General features: G+C 40.9%; 1 protein-coding gene and 1 pseudogene across 1 annotated transcript; both read right to left on the reverse strand.

Annotated features, from left to right (window-relative positions):
- Nucleotides 1-8,663: 8,663 nt before the first annotated feature.
- On the reverse strand, nt 8,664-18,841 carry LOC106393569 (annotated as a pseudogene).
- Nucleotides 18,842-20,401: 1,560 nt separating this feature from the next.
- Nucleotides 20,402-22,178, reverse strand: LOC106390425 (protein SCO1 homolog 2, mitochondrial-like). Its single transcript, XM_013830878.3, has 7 exons — nt 21,932-22,178; nt 21,605-21,734; nt 21,428-21,503; nt 21,127-21,351; nt 20,960-21,049; nt 20,758-20,890; nt 20,402-20,677 (listed from the first exon to the last, which is right to left on the reverse strand). The coding sequence occupies exons 1-7, from the start codon at nt 22,000-22,002 to the stop codon at nt 20,569-20,571; spliced, it is 834 nt and encodes a 277-aa protein (XP_013686332.2). The 5' UTR covers nt 22,003-22,178; the 3' UTR covers nt 20,402-20,568.
- Between the last annotated feature and the right edge of the window lie 643 nt (nt 22,179-22,821).

The raw sequence follows: 22,821 nt of genomic DNA on the forward strand, positions 1-22,821 counted from the left end.
TCAACATCATCGCTCAACTGTAGACAACATACAAGACAGCGAACCCCTTACATAGAAATCACCTGACCACAGCTCACCCATCCAAAAATCACCTGACCACAGCTCCCATCCATAAATCACCTGACCACAGCTCACCCGTCCAGACTTCGCCGTCACCTGAACGTAAATACCCCATCCACATCTCCCCGGTCCACCAATCTGAAAATCAGTCCCCACTCCTCCACGTTTCAGTTGTCCATACCTCACCGGTCCACACCACGCCGGAATGCCCCGTAGCTACCCCAATGACTTCACTGGCACGAAGGGGAGTAATTTATGATGCGAGTGATCACTCCAACAGCCCTCTTTCCCACCACTTACTCTACCAGGGTCTTGAAATCTTTGAGCCTATCTATGACCAAACACCCGCTGATGATGGTCTGGAACTTCCTTTTACCCCTCAACCTCCTTTATCTCCTATCACACGTCCCCATTTAACACCTAACCCATCTCCAACCAAGAGTACCGACAGTGGATCAGGTTTGGCTCAACACGCTGCTTCCGTCAATGTTTTTTCAGCTACCGCCTCATCAAGCCGCATTCCACACCACAACGCTCTTGTGGAAGACTTCAACAACTGAATGGCTGTTGTATTTAACAGGGAGGTCAAAACGAATCTGAAGTGATGGAACTAAGTGACTCTTCCCCTGCAAGAGAAGCTCTAACGCACAATCCTTCTGATGCGGAGATGCACTTAGCCAATGAACTCTTACACTGCCCTTTGGTGCCATCGTAGAGATTGATATCTCCCCTTCCCTCACAGATATGAGAGTTTTTCCATGACACGATTTCCTCAGCGAAGAATGTGTAAAAAATCATCTACCTTTACAATTCTTATACCTTTTTCCACTATTTCTTTGATTTTAATCTTGTATTTTCCACAACTTCCACATTACCCCCTCAAAGTTCGACTTCTCCAACAAATTCTTATTAGAATTATTTGTACCAACATACTGGACCACCACCTACGTATGTGCACTCCTATACACACTTTATTTATCTTGTAATTATTTCTTTGATTTTAATCTTGTAATTATCCCATTTGCTTGATACTCAATCCTCGGTTTTGTCTCATTTTTCAGCATATTGAGATATTGTTGTACATGCTAGCTGAGAGGCACGTCCAACTTCTCGAGGGAGAGAACCTCCTCTTTTCTACTCCGCATCTGACGTCTATTATTCAGAAAAAAATGGAGAAAGTCCAAAGCCGCTAGGATTAAAGACACATTTCATTGGGATAAGCGCATCTCAGAGTTTATCACTACTCCGGGGAAGAAATGGATGGAGGATGCTACGACTCTGTACACACCCATGATTTGGGCTGATCGTCACTGGGCTGGCTTTGCTATTAATCTCGATGTAGGACTTGTTGAAATATTAGACTCCAACCCAACTTTGTATTCGGATAGAAAGGTGGCGAAATTTAACGAACCAGTTACAACGTCTCTGCCATACCTCATCAACCGGTTTGCTGATCCACAACTAACGCAGTTTCGCCATCTATTTCCTTTTGCTTGAAACCGAATACCAGATCTCTACATCAACCAGCGTTCTGGTGATTGCGGGCCAGTTAGTGTAAAGTTTTTGGAGATTCACACACACGGCGACCCTGAGCCTAACATGTCTTCTTTAACCGATGAAAACGTTGACGACCTCCGCAAGCAATACATCCTGGATGTCTACAAGATAATTGTCCTTCCTGCCTACCACCCACCACTCAACTAGATTGCTAGTTTCTCACAGCTACTCTATGTTTTACATTTCTCTGCTATATTTTCTGCTGTTAATCAACTAAGTTACTCTCGGTGCTAGTGGCTTCTCCTCCTTCAATGGTGATTTTAAGCTACTTTTGTAATATTCTACTATCTGTCGTCTGAGACTTCATTTGACCTCCTTCCTAGAGAAGGTCTTAATATGTATTCAGTACTCTAAGGCTTATCTAGTAGGAGACTTCTATTCCTAATACATATTTCATTGCTTTCTCTTACCAGTCGTTTACCATCCATATCAACTATGCAAAACATCTGAGGAAGATTTGTCTTACCTAGCATCAACATCCACAATGCAAGTGGAACAGAACATGAACCAATAACCACATCCACAACTTATTTACTCGCAAGTTTTCAGTTTTAGAAATAATAGAAATAATATCGTTGTGTACAATCGTTATGAACCTTTAATCTAGTTGATTTAGTTAATAAAAATAATAGACATAACCACATTCTATACTCTAGTTGATTTAGTTCCAATCGTTAGGAACCTTTAATCAACCACCTTCTGGTTTTCTCCTCTCCTATTTGTACTTGAATTCCAACATAATGTTATGTATGTTAGTTCTTGATGTTATGTATGTTCAGCCACTATTATGCTCATTTAATCTTTGCTTAGCAAGACTATGTCATCCACTAAACTAAGCTGACCACAAACATGCATCCACAGGAACTCCAGCCACAACTCGGTTTATGGTAGAAAATAGAAAACACACCGACACTTAACCCAGTTCACGCAGCAATTCAACACAACGCTCTGTCATTGTTATGAGATTCTAATCTCCTTTACAAAAAGATAATAGTTTGCATGACCACAATTCCCCCATTTTTGTCAAATGTCACATTGCATCAACCAGCTAAAACTTATTTTGTTTAGACACAACATATAATCGACTGCCACACTTGGCACAATAAATCAGTTCTCATACCAACATATGAAACTGAAACCAAAAGCCAACCTCATATTGTTTTAAGGTCATTACACAAAAGAAAAACCTAAAATCAAGCACCTTCACCACTAATGTTTCCCTTCACCAAACCAAAATTAGGATTCTCTTAAATCAAGAACCTCTTTTCACACTTTTAACTCCCACCTATATGGGGTTAGTGCAATTGGTCCTGTTATGTCCTTCACACCTGCACCTTCCACACTTGTTTAGAACTAGTTTCTTCTTCTTAGGTACCTGCCACAATAACGTATTTAATCAATCGCAATCTACTCCTACAATAAACAACAATTCTTCTCTTTATCTAAACCACACTATAACACTTACCGAGAATTCTCCAGTAGAAGGAATCTTGTTTTTCCTGTGGCGTCCTGCTGGTCTCTTTAGCAAAGGGGGTAGCAAAGAACACTCTCTCACATCCTCTGGAATGTCCACGTCTCGAGGATTACCTTCAGGGTATATCATGCCAACATATGTATCTCTCCATGTTGTTGTCCTGTAACAGTGACCAACCAAAGTTGTATGCGGCAGTCCTATTCTATCTGCTGCAATCATAGCATGTCCGCACGAAATTTTAATATTCTCAAAATATTTGCACAAACATTTCTTCTCATCGAGCATAACTTGATCATTTGCTCCAAACTTCCCCACAATAGAAGTGCACCAACTCGAGACAGAGTGAATTTTGCTCCCCTTGACCGTGGTCATATTATTCGTCATCTCTTTGTCCATCTCTATGCTTAGAAGATCTTGATGCTTCTCTGCTTTTTTCCTCCTTGCACAAAACCATCGTGTCATCATCCGTTGAATGAACATAATTAGCTCTGTTATAGTACCGTTTCTTCCTTCTAACAAAGCTTTGTTCAACTACTCTGCTATGTTGCTTGTCATAATATTATAGCGGTTACCCCTGAATTCTGCCCTTGACCAATGTGAAACTCCTATATTCCCCAAATAAACTCCGCAGGCACTACTCGTAGCTCTGATCTGGCTGTATAGCTCTTTGTACTCCCGAGGTCTATGTGCCATTGCTGCTCAGTTACCAGTTTTGCTAGTCCTTTGCTTGAATAGCGAGAGTTCACATTACGGGCCAGATGCACGATGCACGCCCCATGGTGAGCCATAGGATAAACTCGTGCCACAGCTGTCGCAATACTTGAAGCACGATCAGATACAATAGCCAGCTGCGGGGAGTCAGCTAAGATGCGTTCAACTTTTTGCAGAAACCATGTCCACGCTTTATCGTTCTCTGCATCCACAACTCCAAAAGCCAGCGGGAAGATCTGGAAATTAGCATCCTGCCCACTAGTTGTCAGCAACACCCCTTTATATTTACCTCCTAAATGCGTTCCATCAATCACAAGCACATGCCTCAGCTTCTTAAATCCAGCTATAGAAGCACCAAAGGCTAGGAACAAATACAAAAAACGCTCATCACCATCATCATCTGCCTCTGTCTCAATGTCAGCAACAGTCCCGGGATTTGCTAGCTTCAACATGTATAAGTACTCAGGGAGTTTACTATAAGCATCCTCATCTGAACCTCTAATACCAATAACAACTTTCTCTTTAGTTCTGTAGCACTTCATGTAAGATGCAGTAATGCAAAGATCCTCCAAAACAAGCTTCTGCAACTCGCGAGGCACTGGACCTTTCCCCGGTTCACCAAACTTGGACCTGTACACAGCAGCAATCACACAGGAGGTGGCTTTGCTTTTGTATCCCATCCTTGACTCATAAGGACACAGATGATCAAGTTGAGCCTTCCGAATTTCATAATACCCACAGCCCCTCACCTCATGTGTTGTCACACGCCAATCACAATGTTCATCTGGACATTCCACAACAAACGAGTTCACCTTCGTTCTTGTCTGTTTGAAATGGAACTGATGTTTAATAGCATAAATAGCTTACGCTATCTGACAATCCTCTTTGTTGCCAAATACTTTCCCAACATATATTATTCCATCATCTTCATCCACATCCATGTCATGTATCTCATCAGCATCATAGCTTGTATCATCAAACATTGGAGGAATGTCAAACTCTTCATCATCAATCTCTTCAAGCTTGCTCTGACACGGTTTGCTACCAGAGCCCACTCCAGTGGCTTCCGCACCATTCCCAAACCACAGGTTGCTGTCTTGAAAGTTCTCTCCTTTGGGATATTTTCTACTGCTTGTTCAGCCAACTTCAACCATGTGATCGAATGCATTGTTTATTGTGCACATGTAAGTTCGAAGCCCATCCTTCTTTGTCAAACCAGCAACAATTTCATCTGCATTGTAGACTACATCGACCGCATTGGAACCTCCAAAGTCCCCTTTTAGCAGTGGACTCCAAAATTCTTTGTCATAACCACGGGGTCTGATGTCCCTCTCATCCACATCTCCACTACCATCCACAGTTCCCCCAAGGCTTTGACTTCTGCTTCCTTGTTCAGATTCTCTCTTCTGCCTGCTTTGAGATTTTATTGTCTCCTCCACCTTCTCAACCGCCCGGACAAGCTCTTCATCTTCAAGGTTAACAACATCTAATTTTGAAACGCCTGTTGAAGCACATGCTTCTTTGGACACCCCACTACCGACGAAAGATTCTTTCCTTATTACCCTTGCAGGAGTCACGAAACCCATACCAGAATCATCTATGTGCTCACTCCCTTCCTGCTTTTCAACCTTCTCGAACTTAGCAAACAGGTTCATTGCTCCCCTCACCATCATATGCTCCAGGAAATAACGTATACCACCATCACTAGTCAGCAAAACAGGCAGTGTTTTAATCCCTGTCGCTAGCTCGTAGCTCGTTGGTGACTAATAACTGAGCGACACTTTGAAATCACCCTCTTGAACCCTGAATTCCTTTAGCACGTTTCCTTCCAGCTCAACCAAACTGATTCCCTCGTACAGCGGCACAAGCCTCGCCATCTGCCTCTTGTCAATAACGAAATCCCAGCTCGCTCCTCCACCACAATCCCACTCGCCGCAAATCACCATACATTGTTCCTCCATGATTAGAACCTGCAACAAGACAAGATGAACATCATGAGCTTACACATTCAGCTTAACTCATAATAACTCAAAAATTTCCTTGAATCTCACCAAAAAACGCCTTCGCAAATCTCTGACGTCGCTAGAGCCGAAGACAAAAGGAAGGAACGAGCTGGTGATAAATGCAAGTCGCCATCTTTATCGTTATTAAAGCAAAAACATCGTACGCTACTCACATCCATTAGATCCCTTTAGACACTTTTAAACTTGTGGCCCAGATTAAGACACACCTATCCATATACCAAAACTCTTTAATGTCTACAATTGAACTGAGTTAAAGTAACCTAACCATACAAAACACAACTAACTGGGCTTGAGGGCATAAAGGTAAGAAAAATGATAGTTGTCCAAGTAAAGTGTCACAAAAGCTCAATGTGTCTGTAGATGTTAAACAACTCAAAATGTGGGTTATAAGGTAACCAACTCTATTATTATAGGAAGTCATTTCAATACCATAACCACATATAAATAATTCAAACCAGGGAAAATTTCTGTCAGTGTTTTGACTAAAAAACTTCGAGCTGGTATTCAAAGCGAGAGCAATAACATACTACAATTACAATAGTATAGTCAGACATGAACGCAAAACTAAAACACTAAGACTCCAAGTAAGATAACCGTTAGCAACAACTCAACGAGTAATAGAAGGGGTAAATGCGGTGAAAAACGACATAGTGTAGGTGGGGAAGGGGGTCGAAGTCTAAATTGGGCTGATAAAGACGTAAACTATATTATGTAAAGTAAAAGTTTTGTCCGAGTATTTTGTCACACGGCTTACCATACGCACCGGCTGCCGTATATGTACATTTCATTAAGTTATGATACAAATAAAGAGGCCAGATGTTCTGAGGACGACCAAAAATATAATAGATTGAAATTGAAAATTTCCAATTGTAAGTAGGTGTGGTCGTTTCATACTATCGGTGTTGTAGTTTAGTAACGTAAATAGAAGCAAAAGGCATTACAATTATTACAAGGCAAACTATACTATAATTCATTTTCAAATAGCCTGACAATTGATGTGGCTAAAAAATGAACTGCCACACAACCAAAACATTATGGTACATGAGAATCTGAAAAAGTATTACTAAACCGAAACACAGGGTGGGTAAAAAGAAACAACGATAATCGAGATTTTATGTTTTAAAAATACATAAACAACGGTATAAATTGACAATAGATAGGTCCACAAACAACTAAAATTCTAAATACGACATTGCATATAAAGTGGATTACAACTTCTTACTCCCTTGGGAATTCCTTCAAGTGTTCCAGATTGAAACATGCGAAAGCTTCAATTGCATACGTCTGTGCTGCAATTGAAAGCCGCTTTTCGGTGAGATTGGAGACCTGCGAGATGTTGTCTGTTGCATGCAGTTCCAAGAGGATATAGGTTGCAACACATGATAATCCTGCCGGGTCGTGGGAACGGAAGTAAGACAGTTAAACTGAGTTAGTGCGTCATTTCCGGATTCTATACTGTTTCGGTAAATAAAATGAAGTATACGTACCGGTTGGCTCACAACATATAGGTAGGTCAAGCCGGGTTATATGCAAAGGTGATTCCGTAGCTGCTTCATTCAATGTGTTACCTCCATTGTGGCGTATTAGCAAAGGCATCAGGACTACAAACGGTTTTAGCAATGACACATCCATTAAAAGGTACATATACATTCACAAGGGTCTACTTCTATTTCACATCAAAAGGGACTTATCAGATGCATTTGCAGACACCAATTGGAACAAGGAGAAGACCCAAATAAATACTGCGTACCATGAGCCTATACTACTTATGTTTATCGAATGACCTATTAAAATGAGAACACCAGCAAGATTGAAAGTGTTCTTTGCTTAGCTTAGACTATACTACATAAAACTAATAATAGTCAGTCATGTACATATCATAATCTAGTGATGTTTACGTAACTCAATGTAGTCGCTTCTTTACAATACAAAGTACACACATGCAGAACAACATTCAGGAGGGTCTACTTCAGTTTCACATCAGAAAGGACTCTTACATAATGCAGGTGTAGACACAAGGCGGAACAAGGCGAGGAGACAAATATACAACGAATATCAACCGACTATACTGCTTACTTTTATCGAATGGACTAGGTAACCAAAGACTAATTTTCACTTAAACACGGTCGCATTTTCGATACAGAAACATAAGCCTCTTTTCAAAGGAAGATACAAACAACAGTGATACTTGAGCATGACAACATGACAGAAATGTAAATTAGATGGGTGAAACGGTTTCACTATTACCTTCCAACGCTTCTGTCCCGCACCTCTGTCGCCCAGATCTGCAATTGCGTGACACGGTGTTTAACAATTTCAAAACAGCAGAGGAAAATTTTGGAAAAAGAAATTACGGTAGTGCGAAGCGCAAAAATCAGACTAACCTCGATTCAATCCGACGATTCACCGACCGAAATCGGCCACCGTCGCAGCGTAAGAGCCGACTTCCCAACCCAAAATCGAACCGCAATTCTCTCAAATGTTGCCGCTCTCTAAAACGTTATGGTTGTCGCTTTTGTAGGGTTAGAAGGAGAATGGAAACTGTTTAGTTTCCTCGGTGAGTAAAACCGCTAAAACAGATGAGTTCAACGCTTTCTCACGCGCAGTTTCTGGTTTTTTGGTTTTGTACATAAATATGTTCCCTATTTCGTAGCCTAACATATGCTATGGTTAGAATCTTAGTTTCAATTTTTCCTATAGTTATGCACTCTAATTTCCCATATATTTATTTCCCATATATTTATGTAATCTTTAGGACTAAGACATGAACACGATAACATATACTAACAAGCGGAGAACAAGTTTGATTGGACAAGTAATACATTGGGGAAATGATGCCACGTCTATGTTTCATAAATTACTAAACTGTCTCTTACATTTGCTGACCAAAATAAATTTAATATCTATATATGGTGTCAAATGGTCCCTTTTCACGTTTTTCTTTTCTGAAAATATTTTGCAATATACTTATAAATGCAGCAAGAGAGCCAAATATTGTTTTTACAGCATAAAGCTCATAAAGAACCATAGAAAGTAAAGAAGCCCATTTTCTTGAGCCCACTCTGAAAGGAGGAAGATGAATCAATCGCAAGGATCATATCATCTCCGCCAGAACCATACTTGCATACTTGCGTGACCAAAGTACTAGCAAAATCGTCTAATGAAATTTGACCAATGGAGGGAAAAAGGAACTTAGTAGTTTCTCTCTGTGAACATCTGTCTTTAGTGAACCAATGGAGGGAAAAAGGAACTTGGTAGTTTCTCTCTGTGAACATCTGTCTTTAGTGTTTGGTCATTGTGAAAGGGACGTAACTTCTTTAAGAACCTCTTTGTGAGAGAGAGGCCATCTCAGGATTATACTCAACCCCAATTCAACAAGTATCTATACACCCAACACATATGAACATTTTAGCTCTATTTTTTTCTTATGAAAAACAAGATTATGATTTGGTATTCGAAAAAGGTTCCGTGCATGTTGAGCAGTTCCGACAGGCAACCGAGGGATAAGATCTGTCCTTCCATGGCTGCTCTGTCTTGTCGATGGACTGTAATTGAACGATTGAATTATCTATACCTTGCGATGGAGGCTAAGTTGTCACAACCAGATGTGAGACAGACCGTTTGCTTCACCCAACAGCTCCTCTGCGATTGAAAGCAGGACTTCTAGGCTGATTAGAGCAAAAGAAATGGTCAAAGAAAATGTTTTTGAGTTTTTGACAAAGAAACACGTTGTAAAAGTCAACTGCAGTGAAGTTAGGCTTGCTTCATGGCATGTTCACTAACTGCAACGGTTTCTCATAAAGGGAGAGAATACAACTTAATGATGATAATGAAGTTGAAAGCCCAAAAAAAATATGCTAAAACGAATTTGCTTCAACTTCTCTGTGTTTCTAGTTTCAGAATGGTTGCAGTTTTTTCCTCATGTGATACTTTCCGTCTGTCATTGCAGGACGTATGAAGCAAAATATTATCAGGGAATGAAATATGAAACAAAATCACAAAAGAAAGTTGTCTCATTACACCATCATCTTCACGAACAAGCACTGGTGATTTTGGGATGTCATTCTTCAGATGCTTCTCTGTCTTACTTGGGGTTTCAAGGTCTGCCTCAGATCTCTTTGTCGGAAGGTTCCAGGAGTGGGAGTATCCCGCATTCTTTTATAACTATCTTCCATCTTCTGGAATTGTACGACTCCAATTCGTATTCGAACTCAAAGACAAGCTCGGTGGAAGTGACATCCTCTGTTTCAACCTCAACCTCGAATGTGTACAGATGCCCCGGCGAAATTCCTTTTACAGGTTTATAACAAGCATTTAGAGCATTACCTCCAGACAGATCCCCCATATATAAAGATATTTTCATGCTTACTAGCAAATATGATGCAAGCCTTAAATTTGGTTGATTTGCCAAGAGGCATTTGATTCAACTTCAAGGTTAAGGAACTCCCAGAAGACCGGTAAGTGAAGCACATAGGTACTTCGTCAGCGGGAAAGACCGCATATTGATTAGTCGGCGTGTGGATGATGAGATCTCTGGCTTCTTCATTTAGTTTGAAGCAGTTTCTGAAGTTGAGACGAATATCCGGATTGCGAAAGGATAAATCTAGTCTCTCCAGGGACTCGCAATATTCTGCATCTAAATACAATAGCGAATACGGAAGCTGTGGGAGTGATACCAGCTTCTCCATTCTATTTATTACAAGTCGATGTAGACGCGATATTCTCCCGATGCATGGATCAAGCAAGCTCTTGAATGTTTGTGGAACTCTCATGATAACTTTTCAACGAAGAGCAATCTGAGAGATCGAGTTCATCTAGAGATTCCAAGTTGATGTTGGCCAGAAAAACCTCTAACTTTGAGCAACTCTTTAATCCCAATGTTGACAAACTACTAAGGTTTCTCACAGAAGAAGGGAGCTTCACCAGACTCGAACAATGATTGAGATATAGTTCTTCGAGATTAATTGCGTTCCCGATAGAAAAAGGGAGCTTCAGCAGTCTTGAGCTACTGAGATCCAAGTAATAATATAGATTAGTGGCGGTTGAGAGATCAGGAAGCTCTTTCAAATTTCCCGAGTCACTCAAATCCATCTCCTTGAGATTTGGGAGCGGCTGTAATTGACAAAATAAAGGGAGAACGGCAAATTGACACAATTAGTATTTAAACACATAAGAAAATTGGTTAGATAGCCTAACTTGGGAAGTTATTTTCAAAACTAAAATACTACTTACTTTATTTTCTTCCCACAATTTCTCAAGACTACGACTAGGAACTCTGGATTGAATCTTGAAGGAAACATCGGCCAAATTAGTACTTTAAGTTTTTGGGATATGTTGTTCATACTTAGTGGATTAACGCCTCTGCCAAGGATTCTTATGAATTGAAGATTAGACAATCTTTCAAAAGCTCTTTCACTTGTCCACGTTATGTCCTTATTCCACTCAACATCTATTCCTATGACACTACTACTACCCTGTAAAACAACCCAATACAACGTCAATAGAGGATTAACTAATCTCATATTTTAGACAGCACTGCGATTATAATACCAATCTCAAAACTTACTGCTTTATCATCACTAAGTACTTCACCAATATCGTTTGCATCATTCAAAAACTGGTGTTTTCCAGGTTCACTAACCGATTCTTTTCGCACAATTTGTCTTCCAAGTCGGACGAGCAACTTAGGCATCTTTATCCATATTGAATCCGCAGATATGAGAGATTTTTCATATAAGACGCGAAGCCCTTGTCTCACATCCTCAAAACATTTTTCTAGACATCTTTCAACCATATTAAATCGTTCACCAATGAAAAAGCAGGCTATATAAAGAAATAATATTTTATCTTCATCATTCAAGGCATCATAACTAAACTTTAAAATGCTCGCAATTTCTCCATCTCGGTCGAGGTGGAACCTTAACCTTGGTAGTGCCTCTGTCCAATCTTGCTCGGACATTCCCCGGAAATATGAGCCCATAACTTTTAGCCCCAATGGAAGTTCACCTACAAGACGCCGCCTAACTTCACAAGCAAGCTCCTTGAAACCATCCTTTGGGTATTTCTGGTCAAAAGCATACATGCAGAACATTTAAAGAGCTTCATCATTTGATGGTAAATTCACCTTGTATATATGGTTGATTCCACTTGCTTTTAAACCCTTTGATCTTGTGTTGTGATTATAATCCGACTCCCAGGACCAAACCAATAAGTTTCTTTTGCCATAGCTTCCAATTGTATTAAATGATCCACATCATCAAGGACCACAAGAACTTTCTTGTCTTTCAACCTATCTTTGACAACTCCCAAATGTGAAATACTGATACCTGTCTCGTTGGTTAGTTGAGACATAAGCTGCCTCTGTAAATACAACTTCACACTGTAGTCATCGGAAGAAGCTGGTATTGCATAAAGACACTTAGTTGAAAATCTTGAGAGTGTCGGTTAAATAAAGATCTAGCAATAGTGGTTTTACCAATCCCAGGCGAACCCCAAATCCCTATTTTTCTCACTTCATCTGAATCTAGCTGTAACAGTCGTCTCATTTCTTTCATCTTAGATTCCATCCCAACTAAGCTGACGAAATCATTGGATGGTGCTGAAAGGTTCAACTTGTTCGAAACATCAGTGGCAATATCTTCAATCATCTCTGCTTCACTCTTCCTGAACAAAGGGGATGATGAATAGTTCTGTTATAGCCATGAAAAAATTGCACATATTATTCAAATACTGTATTAAAAAAAGAAACCAACACTTATTCAATATTTTGATCCAGGGTGGCTGTTGTTTAAAAGCTACGTATAACATATGTATATGCTGTTCATGTGTAAGAAAGATTAAGAACATGTGGGGGAAGAAGAGGACGACTAACCAGTTTGTTGAATGGTAACCTGTGATTTGAGCCACTTCCGTCAAAGCACATTTCCATCTTTGAATGTCTTCACTTGCTTTACCTTTACATGTTTTTCGGAAGACCTTCCCAAAATCATCTCTACTTCTTTACATCAGTTGGATCCACATCATAGAAAAGGGGCATCACTGTTTGACCAAACCCTTCTTTGCACTTGATGATCTCCACCAGCTCGTTCAAGCACCATGTCAAAGAAGCGTAGTTCCTCGAGAGCAAGACAATAGCAATCCTAGATCCTCTAATAGCTTCTACGAGCTCAGGACCGATCAGCTTGCTCCTCTCCATATCATCGTCAATGAATAGGTCGATTGCTTTGCTCTTGAGCTCCTTGACGATGTGGCTGAGAAAGTGATACGACTAGATTGTAAAAGTTTGCACTCGTAAAGAAACTGTAGAGTTATTCCTTGGAGAACAAGCTAATACAAAGGTTTTAGAGTTTTTACACAGGAGTACTCTCTCTCCTCTCACAAAAAATCGATGATCACACTCGATACATTTCTCTTATTCATTACTACTCTTATAGAAAGCATAAAGCAAATAGCCACGTCACAGACAACCCATGTGCGCAGACAATACAGTTACTACGTCCTCTCCTCCTTCCTTGTATTCTTATCCTTTTAGATCCTTTCTTGTCTCATTTTCCTTCTCTACTGTTCCGACCTTGGGCCTCCTCTTGTAGTGATGGATAATAGGTGGCCTTATAGCCTCGTAGATAACATTACTCCCTCCATGGAAACTGACCTTGTCCTCAAGGTCAAGCTCAGGAAACTGCTTCTCCATGACGCTCTTCCACTCCCACGTACAATCTGCAGCAGGTAACCCATTCCATTTAACCAAGACTTCCTCATGCCCAGTCTGTGCGTTGCTCCTGTGTGCTAAAACTACTTCCGGTTTGACCTCTAACACTCCTTCTTCTGTTAGTTGAGGCGGAATGGTGGCTGCTTCCAAAGATCCTCCCACTGCTTTCTTAAGTTGAGAAACATGGAATGTTGGGTGGATGTGAGCCTCTGGCGGTAAGTTCAAGCGATATGCCACCTTACCCACACACGCAGCAACCTCATACGGACCGTAGAACCTAGCGGCCAACTTCTCATTCATCTTCCTGGCCAATGACTTCTGTCTGTAGGGACGTAACTTCAAGAACACCTTATCACCAACCGCAAATTCTACTTCCCTGCGATGCTCATCTGCTCGTGCCTTCATGATCTGTTGTACCTTTAGTAACTGCTGTCTCAACAGAGCCAAATTGTCGTCCCTCTCTTGCAGACGAGACTCCAGGTCAGCATTGTTGGTGGAACCGTTCTCGTAGTGGAGAAGAGTTGGTGGTTCACGCCCATACAACGCGGTAAAAGGAGACATCTGGATGGTAGAATGGTACGACGTATTGTAACTGAACTCAGCCCACTGTAAGTACCTTGCCCATGTCCGTGGTTTCTCTCCTGCAAAGCACCTCAAATAGGTCTCAAGACCTCGGTTCGTCACTTCCGTCTGCCAATCCGTCTGCGGATGGTAGGCTGTTGAGAAACACAGAATAGTTCCCGACAACCTGAATAACTCCTTCCAAAACTGCCCCGTGAAGATACGGTCTCGGTCCGACACAATAGTCTTAGGGTAGCCGTGTAACCTGATCACCTCCTGAACAAAAGACCTTGCAACGTCAATGGCTGTAAACGGATGTCTAAGGCCGATGAAATATGCATACTTGGTGAGTCGATCGATCACCACCAGTATGACATTAACTCCCTCTGATTTCGGTAACCCTTCGATGAAGTCAAGTGAGATGTCCTCCCATACGTTAGTAGGAACTGGTAAGGGTTGTAGCAGCCCCCCTGGCGCGAGTGTTGAATACTTGTGACGCTGACAGATTTGACACGACGCCACGTACTTCCTGATGTCTGTCATCTTTCCTGCCCAGTAAAACAAACCTCCAATGCGCTTCTGTGTCTTTAGTACCCCCCCCCCCCCCCCCCCCCCATGTCCTCCATATTTGCTGTCATGATATTCTTTTAGTATCAACTCAATCAACTTGGATGTCTTTGGCAGCACCAGCTTCCCTTGCCTCAGTAACCTCCCTTGCACCAGAGTATAGTCAGGGTGTGAGCTAGGGTCCTGAGTTAACTCTTGGATCAACTTCGATAACTCACTGTCTCGCTCCACTTCTGATCCCACCTCCTCCAACTGAATTGAAACCGGAACTGATACTGCAAACAGCTCAGTAACTGGACTCTTCCGAGACAGGGCGTTAGCTGCTTTATTCTCTAGCCCCGGCTTGTAGTGTATATCGAAATCAAACCCGAGTATCTTAGTCAACCACCGCTGATATTCCATGTTAATCTCCCTCTGTTCCAGCAAGAACTTGAGACTTTTCTGGTCCGTTCTTACAACAAACTTCCTCCCCAATAAGTAGTGACGCCACTTTTGTATGGCAAAGACTATCGCCATGAGCTCTCTTTCATATACAGACTTCATTTGCTGTCGCTCCGTCAAAGCCTGGCTGAAGTATGCGATCGGTCGCTGTCGCTGCATCAACACAGCGCCCAATCCTACTCCAGACGCGTCCCACTCTATCACGAATTGCTCGTTGAAATCAGGCAATGCCAGTACCGGCACCGTCGCCATTGCCTGCTTCAGTTTCTGAAAGGCTAACGCTGCTTCACCGGACCATTTGAACTGATCCTTCTTTAGTAGGGACGTGAGAGGCCTCGCAATATCACCGTACCCTTGAACAAATTTTCTGTAATACCCTGTCAACCCAAGAATCCCCTCAGCTCCTTAACTGCTTTTGGTTCCATCCAGTCTAGCATAGCGCGTACCTTCCCTTCATCAGCTGCCACTCCTTCTGCGCTTATCACATGACCAAGATACTCTATGCGAGAGCTTCCAAACTCACATTTCTTGCGATTTGCGTACAAGCCCTGTTCTTTTAACACCTCCAACACTAAGCGTAAATGTTCTTCGTGCTCGCTTTGTGTCTGACTGTACACGAGTATGTCATCAAAGAAGACCAATACAAACTTCCTCAGGTAGCTTCGAAAAATATCGTTCATCAAAGACTGGAATGTAGCTGGCGCGTTGGATAACCCAAACGGCATAACAAGGAATTCGTAGTGGCCGTCGTGGGTTCGAAACACTGTCTTCTGTACATCCTCTGCTTTCACCAGAATCTGATGATACTCTGACTTCAGATCAAGCTTTGAAAACACCTTCGCCCCTTGTAGTTCATCCAGCAACTAGTCAATCATAGGTATAAGGTAGCTATCCGCGATGGTCACTTTATTCAAGGCGCGGTAGTCCACACAAAACCTCCAACTCCCGTCCTTCTTCTTGATTAGCAGTACCGGACTCGAGAAAGGGCTGCTACTATCCCTGATAATTCCTGCCGACAACATCAATGCCACCTGCTTCTCGATCTCCTCCTGTTGCGCTTCTGGGTAACGAAAGGGTCGAACACTCACTGGGCTGGCATCCGTCTTTAGGACGATCGCGTGTTCCTTCCCTCTCGAAGGAGGCAGACCCTGTGGCTCTGCGAACACCTCCTCGTACTCCTTCAGAATGTTCTGCAACGGCTGAGGAATTGACCCTCCACCCTTTTCCTCCTCCAGCTGCAACCCATTGTACTCGATCAACATTGCTTCTCCCCCTTGCTGCACCGTCTTCCAAATCGACTTGAGAGAAGCCGCAGAGCAACAAAGGCCTGGATCCCCTTGTAGTTCATCCTTGTCGTCTCCTATCTTGAACCTTAGTATCTGCAACTTCCAATTAACCTTCATATTACCGAGGGTCTTAAGCCATTGCATACCCAAGATTACATCAGCGCTTCCCAACTCTAAGGGTAAGAAGTTGCAAACCACAGTACAACCTTGTAACTCCACCTCCATCTCCTTGCACAACCCCGCTCCCTTAAATGTGACTCCTCCTGCCGTCAACACGCTGTAGCCTTGCGTGTCGTCGGTACCCAAATTTAGTTGCTTCATCAACTCTCGAGACACAAAATTGTGTGTCGCCCCACTATCAATCAAGACTATCACTTCCTTTCCCATCAATGTTCCCTTTAGCTTGATGGTTCAGGAAGTTGATATGCCAACGATGGAGCTAATAGATATCTCTGCCACCTCGATCTCAGCCATTCCTCCCATTTCATCCATCTCCACCGCTAAGCTCGATATGGCCACCTCCGTTCCGTCTTCTAGCACCATTATAACCAGCAACTCCGCCTGAGAACAACGGTGTGGATAGACGTACTTCTTGTCACATCTGTAGAACAGTCCCTCCGCCTTCCATTTTGCCACCTCCGCCGGTGTCAAACGGCGAAACGGAGGTTTGAGACGGTTATGGTTAGGTTTGGTGGTCGTGTTGTTCTGCGACGTCGTAGACCCGGAACCAGCTTTATTCTTGTTTGGGCTCGACCCGTTCCCACTCTGTTGGGCCGGTTTATTATTTTGAGCCTGAGGACGTCCATTAACGCTACGGCTCGTTTTGTCTTTTTCCTCCGATGTTTCCTCCGTCGTATCTCCCCCTTCCGACCAATCTTCGACCAGCTTCGCTACATCTATCACCCTCTGCAACCCCCTCGGACTCATCAACTTCACCCCGGCCTTGATTTTTGGTCGCAGCCCGTTCAGAAATTCCATCTCGAGTATCGGATCTGGTATCTCCGGCGCGTTAGACGCGAGTGCGATGAAATCGCGGCGGTAGTTGCGCACGGTGTCCTTCTGTCGTAGGCACAGCACCCGCTCCCCTGCACTCGTGTCTTGAGCCGGTGAGAACTGTTCCAGCACCCGGATCTTCATCTGCTCCCAACTGAGAAACGGGTTTCGGTTCCTCTCCCAACGGTACCACGGTAGAGCCTCGCCGGTATAACACATCCTAACCGCACGTAGCTTCTCTTCCTCCGTGAAATCAAACATCTCAAAGTACTGCTCCACCCGGAGCACCCAACTCTCCACTCCGTCACCGTCAAACAGAGGAATCTCTATCTTCCGTGCGAGTGAATCTTCTCGTTCTTCCATAGCAGTCTTCCGGCGGTATAGTGTCGCTGCGGAGCTTGTCTCCTGACCCGACTCCGCTACGAACCTTCCACCGGAAACGCTCCTTGGTTCCTCCATAATCGACTTCCCTGATCCTTCTCCCTGATACGCTGTTGGTTTGAGAGCATCGGCTGGGTTGGAGATCAGATCAGGGGTTATCGGCCCTCCTACACGCCGATCCTTCTCCCCTGTCGGATCTACCTTCCTCAGCGCGAGTTTCTCAAACCCACTAGCCATAATCTTCATCAACTCACCCATTTGTTCTTTCATCGTCGATAGCTCCCCCTCCATCGCGACAAATCTCTCATCGTCACGTTGGGCCAGCTCGATCGCCTTGTCATCGTTCTTCTTTGGTGCCATCGCCAAGCCGCAGGTTCGTCTTGCTCTGATACCAAATTTGATACGACTAGATTTTAAAAGTTTGCACTCGTAAAGAAATTGTAAAGTTATTCCTTGGAGAACAAGCTAATACAAAGGTTTTAGAGTTTTTACACAGGAGTACTCTCTCTCCTCTCACAAAAGATCGATGATCACACTCGATACATTTCTCTTATTCATTACTACTCTTATAGAAAGCATAAAGCAAATAGCCACGTCACAGACAACCCATGTGCGCAGACAATACGGTTACTACGTCCTCTCCTCCTTCCTTGTATTCTTATCCTTCTAGATCCTTTCTTGTCTCATTCTCCTTCTCTACTGTTCCGACCTTGGACCTCCTCTTGTAGTGATGGATAATAGGTAGCCTTATAGCCTCGTACATAACAGAAAGTTTGTGCGGACATCTGCCCCGTAGAAGCTTGGGAAGACATGGTGTTTCCAACTGCGTGAACAAGAAGACAGTGGAGCCAAAAGAGATGCAGAAGACGAAGAAGCCATTGTTTTGTTTTCGAAGGGGTCTTGATTTTCTGATGAAAAAAATTGTAGCTAAAATCGCCAAGAAGCACTTTTCCCATCTTTCTTTCTGTGGTTCTCAATGGGCTTATGTTGTAAAAACAATATTGGGCTGGCTCTCTTGGAAAATTTAAAGTTTTATTGCAAAATATTTTCAGAAAACCAAAACAAGAAAAGGGACCATCTGACCCCATAAACTCAAAAAATACTACATGAACTTTAAACGTTGTGTTTTTTTCTTCACGAACTTTACAGTAGTGCAGAATTCATATTGAACTAAACAAAAATTCGAAAATACTACATGAACTCTCAAAATCGTGCTTACATATATATTGACCATCAAAAGTGTTATTCAACCAATAATTTATCAAACGACGTTTTTTGAATAAATTCTGCAAATTTTTAATTTAAAAATACTACATTTTTAAATGCCTTAAAAATATTACACAAACTCTCAAAATCGTGTTTACGTATTAATTTTTAATTTTACAAAATTTATCCAAAATGACGTCATTTTGATAAATTAACGGATGACTAACATCTTTGATTGTCAATCTATATATAAACGATTTTGAAAGTTTATGTAGTATTTTTAAATTTTAAATTTTACAGAATTTATCAAAAACAATTTTTTTTGCCTCTGATCTAAAGGCAAACCAACACAAAATTCTAAAATTTTGCAATATAGTTCAATTCTTAGTAATACTATAAAGTAAATATTTAAATTAATAATAATTGGTCAAAATTTATAAAATAATAATTTTTAAAGTTAAATTAAAAAATAAATGATTATATATTTTTTTATAAAACTGAAACAATAAAACTTTGATAATATTTATTTGATTAAAATAAAACTTAAATATCAGTTATTGTTTACAAATTTATACAAGAAATTTACTTTGGTCTAGTAATTAATCTGATCTTACTTGTCCACCAGTATGAGAATTTGAACCTTCCAAAAATTAATTTTTAATTTTACAGAATTTATCCAAAATGATATCATTTGATAAATTAACGGATGACTATTATTTTTTGACGTCAATATATATATAAACACGATTTTGAGAGTTTATATAGTATTTTTAAATTTTACATTTTACAGAATTTATCAAAAACGACGTCGTTTGATAGATTAATGGTTGAATAACACATTTGACGATTAATATATATATTAGCACAATTTTGAGAATTTATGTAGTGTTTTTGAATTTTTTGTTTAATTCAGTATGAAATATGCACTACTATAAATTTCAGAAAGGAAAAGGCACAACACTTAAAGTTTATGTAGTATTTTAGAGTTTTATGTAATTTGGTATGGAATACCCACCACTTCAAAGTTCAGGAGGAAATAAGCACGACGGGTAAAGTTCAGTTTGAAATAAGCAATTTTCCCAATGATTCAGTCACAGTCACAATTAATTTTACAAAAAAAATCCAAAATGACGTCATTTTGATAAATTAACGGATGACTAACAGCTTTGATTGTCAATATATATATAAGCACGATTTTGAGAGTTCATGTAGTATTTTTGAATTTTTGTTTAGTTCGGTATGAAATATGCACTACTGTAAAGTTCCTAAAGGAAAATGCACAACGCTTAAAGTTCATGTAGTATTTTTTGAGTTTTTATGTAGATCGGTATGAAATATGCACTATTATAAAATTCGGGTAGGAATAAGCACGATGGATAAAGTTCAGGTTGAAATATGCACTTTTCCCAAAGAAAGATGCTTGATCCCACTCTAAAAGGAGGAAGATGAATCAATTGCAACTATCAGATCATCTCGCCATAACCATAGTTGTTGCATGACCAAAGAACTAGCAAAATCGTCTAAATGAAATTTGACCAATGGAGGGAAAAAAAGGAACTTAGTAGTTTCATTCTGTGAACATCTCTCTTTAGTGTTTGGTCATTGTGAAGCGGAAGTAACTTCTTTAAGAACCTCTTGTGAGAGGTCATCTGGATTATACTCAACCCCAAAGCATCTTACAACCTCCATCTTCGGATTCAACAAGTACCTACACACCCAATGAACATTTAGCTCTCTTTTTCTTCTTATGAACAAACAAGAATTTGATTTGGTATCCTAAATACTTACATGTTGTGAGATGTATCAACGAGATAATCGTCTCCATCTTCTTGAACCTTCTTGAAATAAACACGATACTCTTGCGCCATATGCCTCATCGCACTTGCAGATCCCGTCAATCCAAGTATTCTATCATCAAATTCTGCAAACAAAAAAAAGGTCAACAGCAGTGTAACCCCTGAGAGTTTATAAAATAGACTGGTGCACGGACCTTTCAAGTAGGCGTGGAGATGAGAAGGTGTATCTCGTACAGGGTCAAGAGTGACAAAGACAGGCAGAATCTTCTTGTCATGATTAGACTCTGTTTCAATCAAAACAAGACATGCTTAGTAAAAGATCACATTCTATGACTAAATCGATGAATAAGACTCAACAAACCTAGTTTATCAACAACTCTGGAGATCATCTTCAACTGCTCGGGTCCAACATCAGGGGAAAACGAGTATCCAAAGTAGAGCAGCACCCATTTATTACGCAAGTCTTTCTCAGTAACAATCTTGTTCTGTGTACTCATAAGCGTGAACGGACCTCCGATAATAGGACCTCTAACTGTTGTATTAGAACCACAGCCACAACCGCTACTATTGCTGCTGCTTGGTTGACCTGCAAAACGTAGGAAGCAGAGACAAGATCTTAGAAACACTCTATCAAGCCAACGAAGAATCTCTCTATACCATACCTTTAGGAACAGCTCTCCTCTCGTCGTTGTAATGAAGAAAGGCTAAGAATCCAGTAAACCCAAGCGCAAGCGCTGGCTGCATACAAAGGAAACATCTAATCAAAACTCCAAAAAAAAAAACAAACAAGTGAAAGCTAACAACAAAGAGAAGTGTTTTTTTTTCAAAAGAGTTATTACAGCAGCATAACGAGCACGCGAGCGAGAATAAGTCTGAGCAGTTCCGACAGGCAAAGGGTTAAGATCTGTCCTTCCATGGGTCGTCCCCTGTCTTGTCGATTGACTGTAATTGGACGATTGAATTCTTCTTCTACAATTTTTTTTTTTTGTCAAAATTGAAGATGAATCAGTGCTTCTAAGTCGTTACAATGTTTAAAGATCGAAACTTTTCGAGAAAACCCAACTAAATAAAAATCGAAGCTTTATTGTTCGGAGATGAAGTAACAAACCAAGAACAAGCCCTCACCGAGTAGGAATTAGGGTTTAAGAAAGAAGAATATGACTAACCCTCGGAGAAAACTGGCGGCCTGATTCGCACCTTGTTTGCAGGAAAGAAGAAGACGCCGAGCTGCAAACATTTTTGTTTTCTTCGAAAAAATATTCAAATCAATCCAAAGCTTAGAGCCATTTTTTTTCCGAATTCGACTACAAAAAAAATCTCTACTTTCTCCTTCTGTTAGAAGAGTCTTTTTTCTTGGTCAGAAGCTAAAAAGAAAATTAATTTACTAATGTTTTTTCTTGTTGCCCAAGCTCGTCTTCGTGTTCTCAAAATCTCCTCTTTTTTTATGGGTAGTGTAATTACTTTTTTGGGTTGGTTGACACGCTATATCCTTTACGGGCCCTTATAGTTAACAAAACTTATTGGGCCTCGGTTATAGTGTTTGAGCGTTGGATTAATAAACAACACAATCCAGCTTCAGATCGGTCTGTCGATAAAGAGAGAGAATTTAGTTACTTGGATCTCTTTTTGATCCATACCTATGTTACGTAGGGCATATGGTACTTGGCTATATCAGTTACACATCACGACAATTTCTATTCAAAGTATAGCCAAACCTAACCCTACTCTTCATTCTTTAGCCTTTGCGCCACACTGCAATAAGTTTTATATACCACAACGGTACTAAACGTAAGGTTTTTCTACAACATTCCGTTTATTCGTTCTCAGAACATAACACAAACAATAAATCTGCTAAGGAAAAGCTTTCTTTGGATCATCTGACAAGAGATGAATATCGATGGAATCAACTTGTGTTATTCATTAGCCTTTAGGCTTGTATATATACAATCGGATTGCATTGGACAATAGGAAAAGATCAAAAGGAAATCTACAATGAGGCAAATATACATATGTGTATCTTTACTTTTATGAATATCGATAACTTCTTTAATTCCCC

This window comes from Brassica napus, chromosome C3 (assembly GCF_020379485.1).
Source record: "Brassica napus cultivar Da-Ae chromosome C3, Da-Ae, whole genome shotgun sequence".
In the NCBI taxonomy this organism is placed as follows: domain Eukaryota; kingdom Viridiplantae; phylum Streptophyta; class Magnoliopsida; order Brassicales; family Brassicaceae; genus Brassica; species Brassica napus.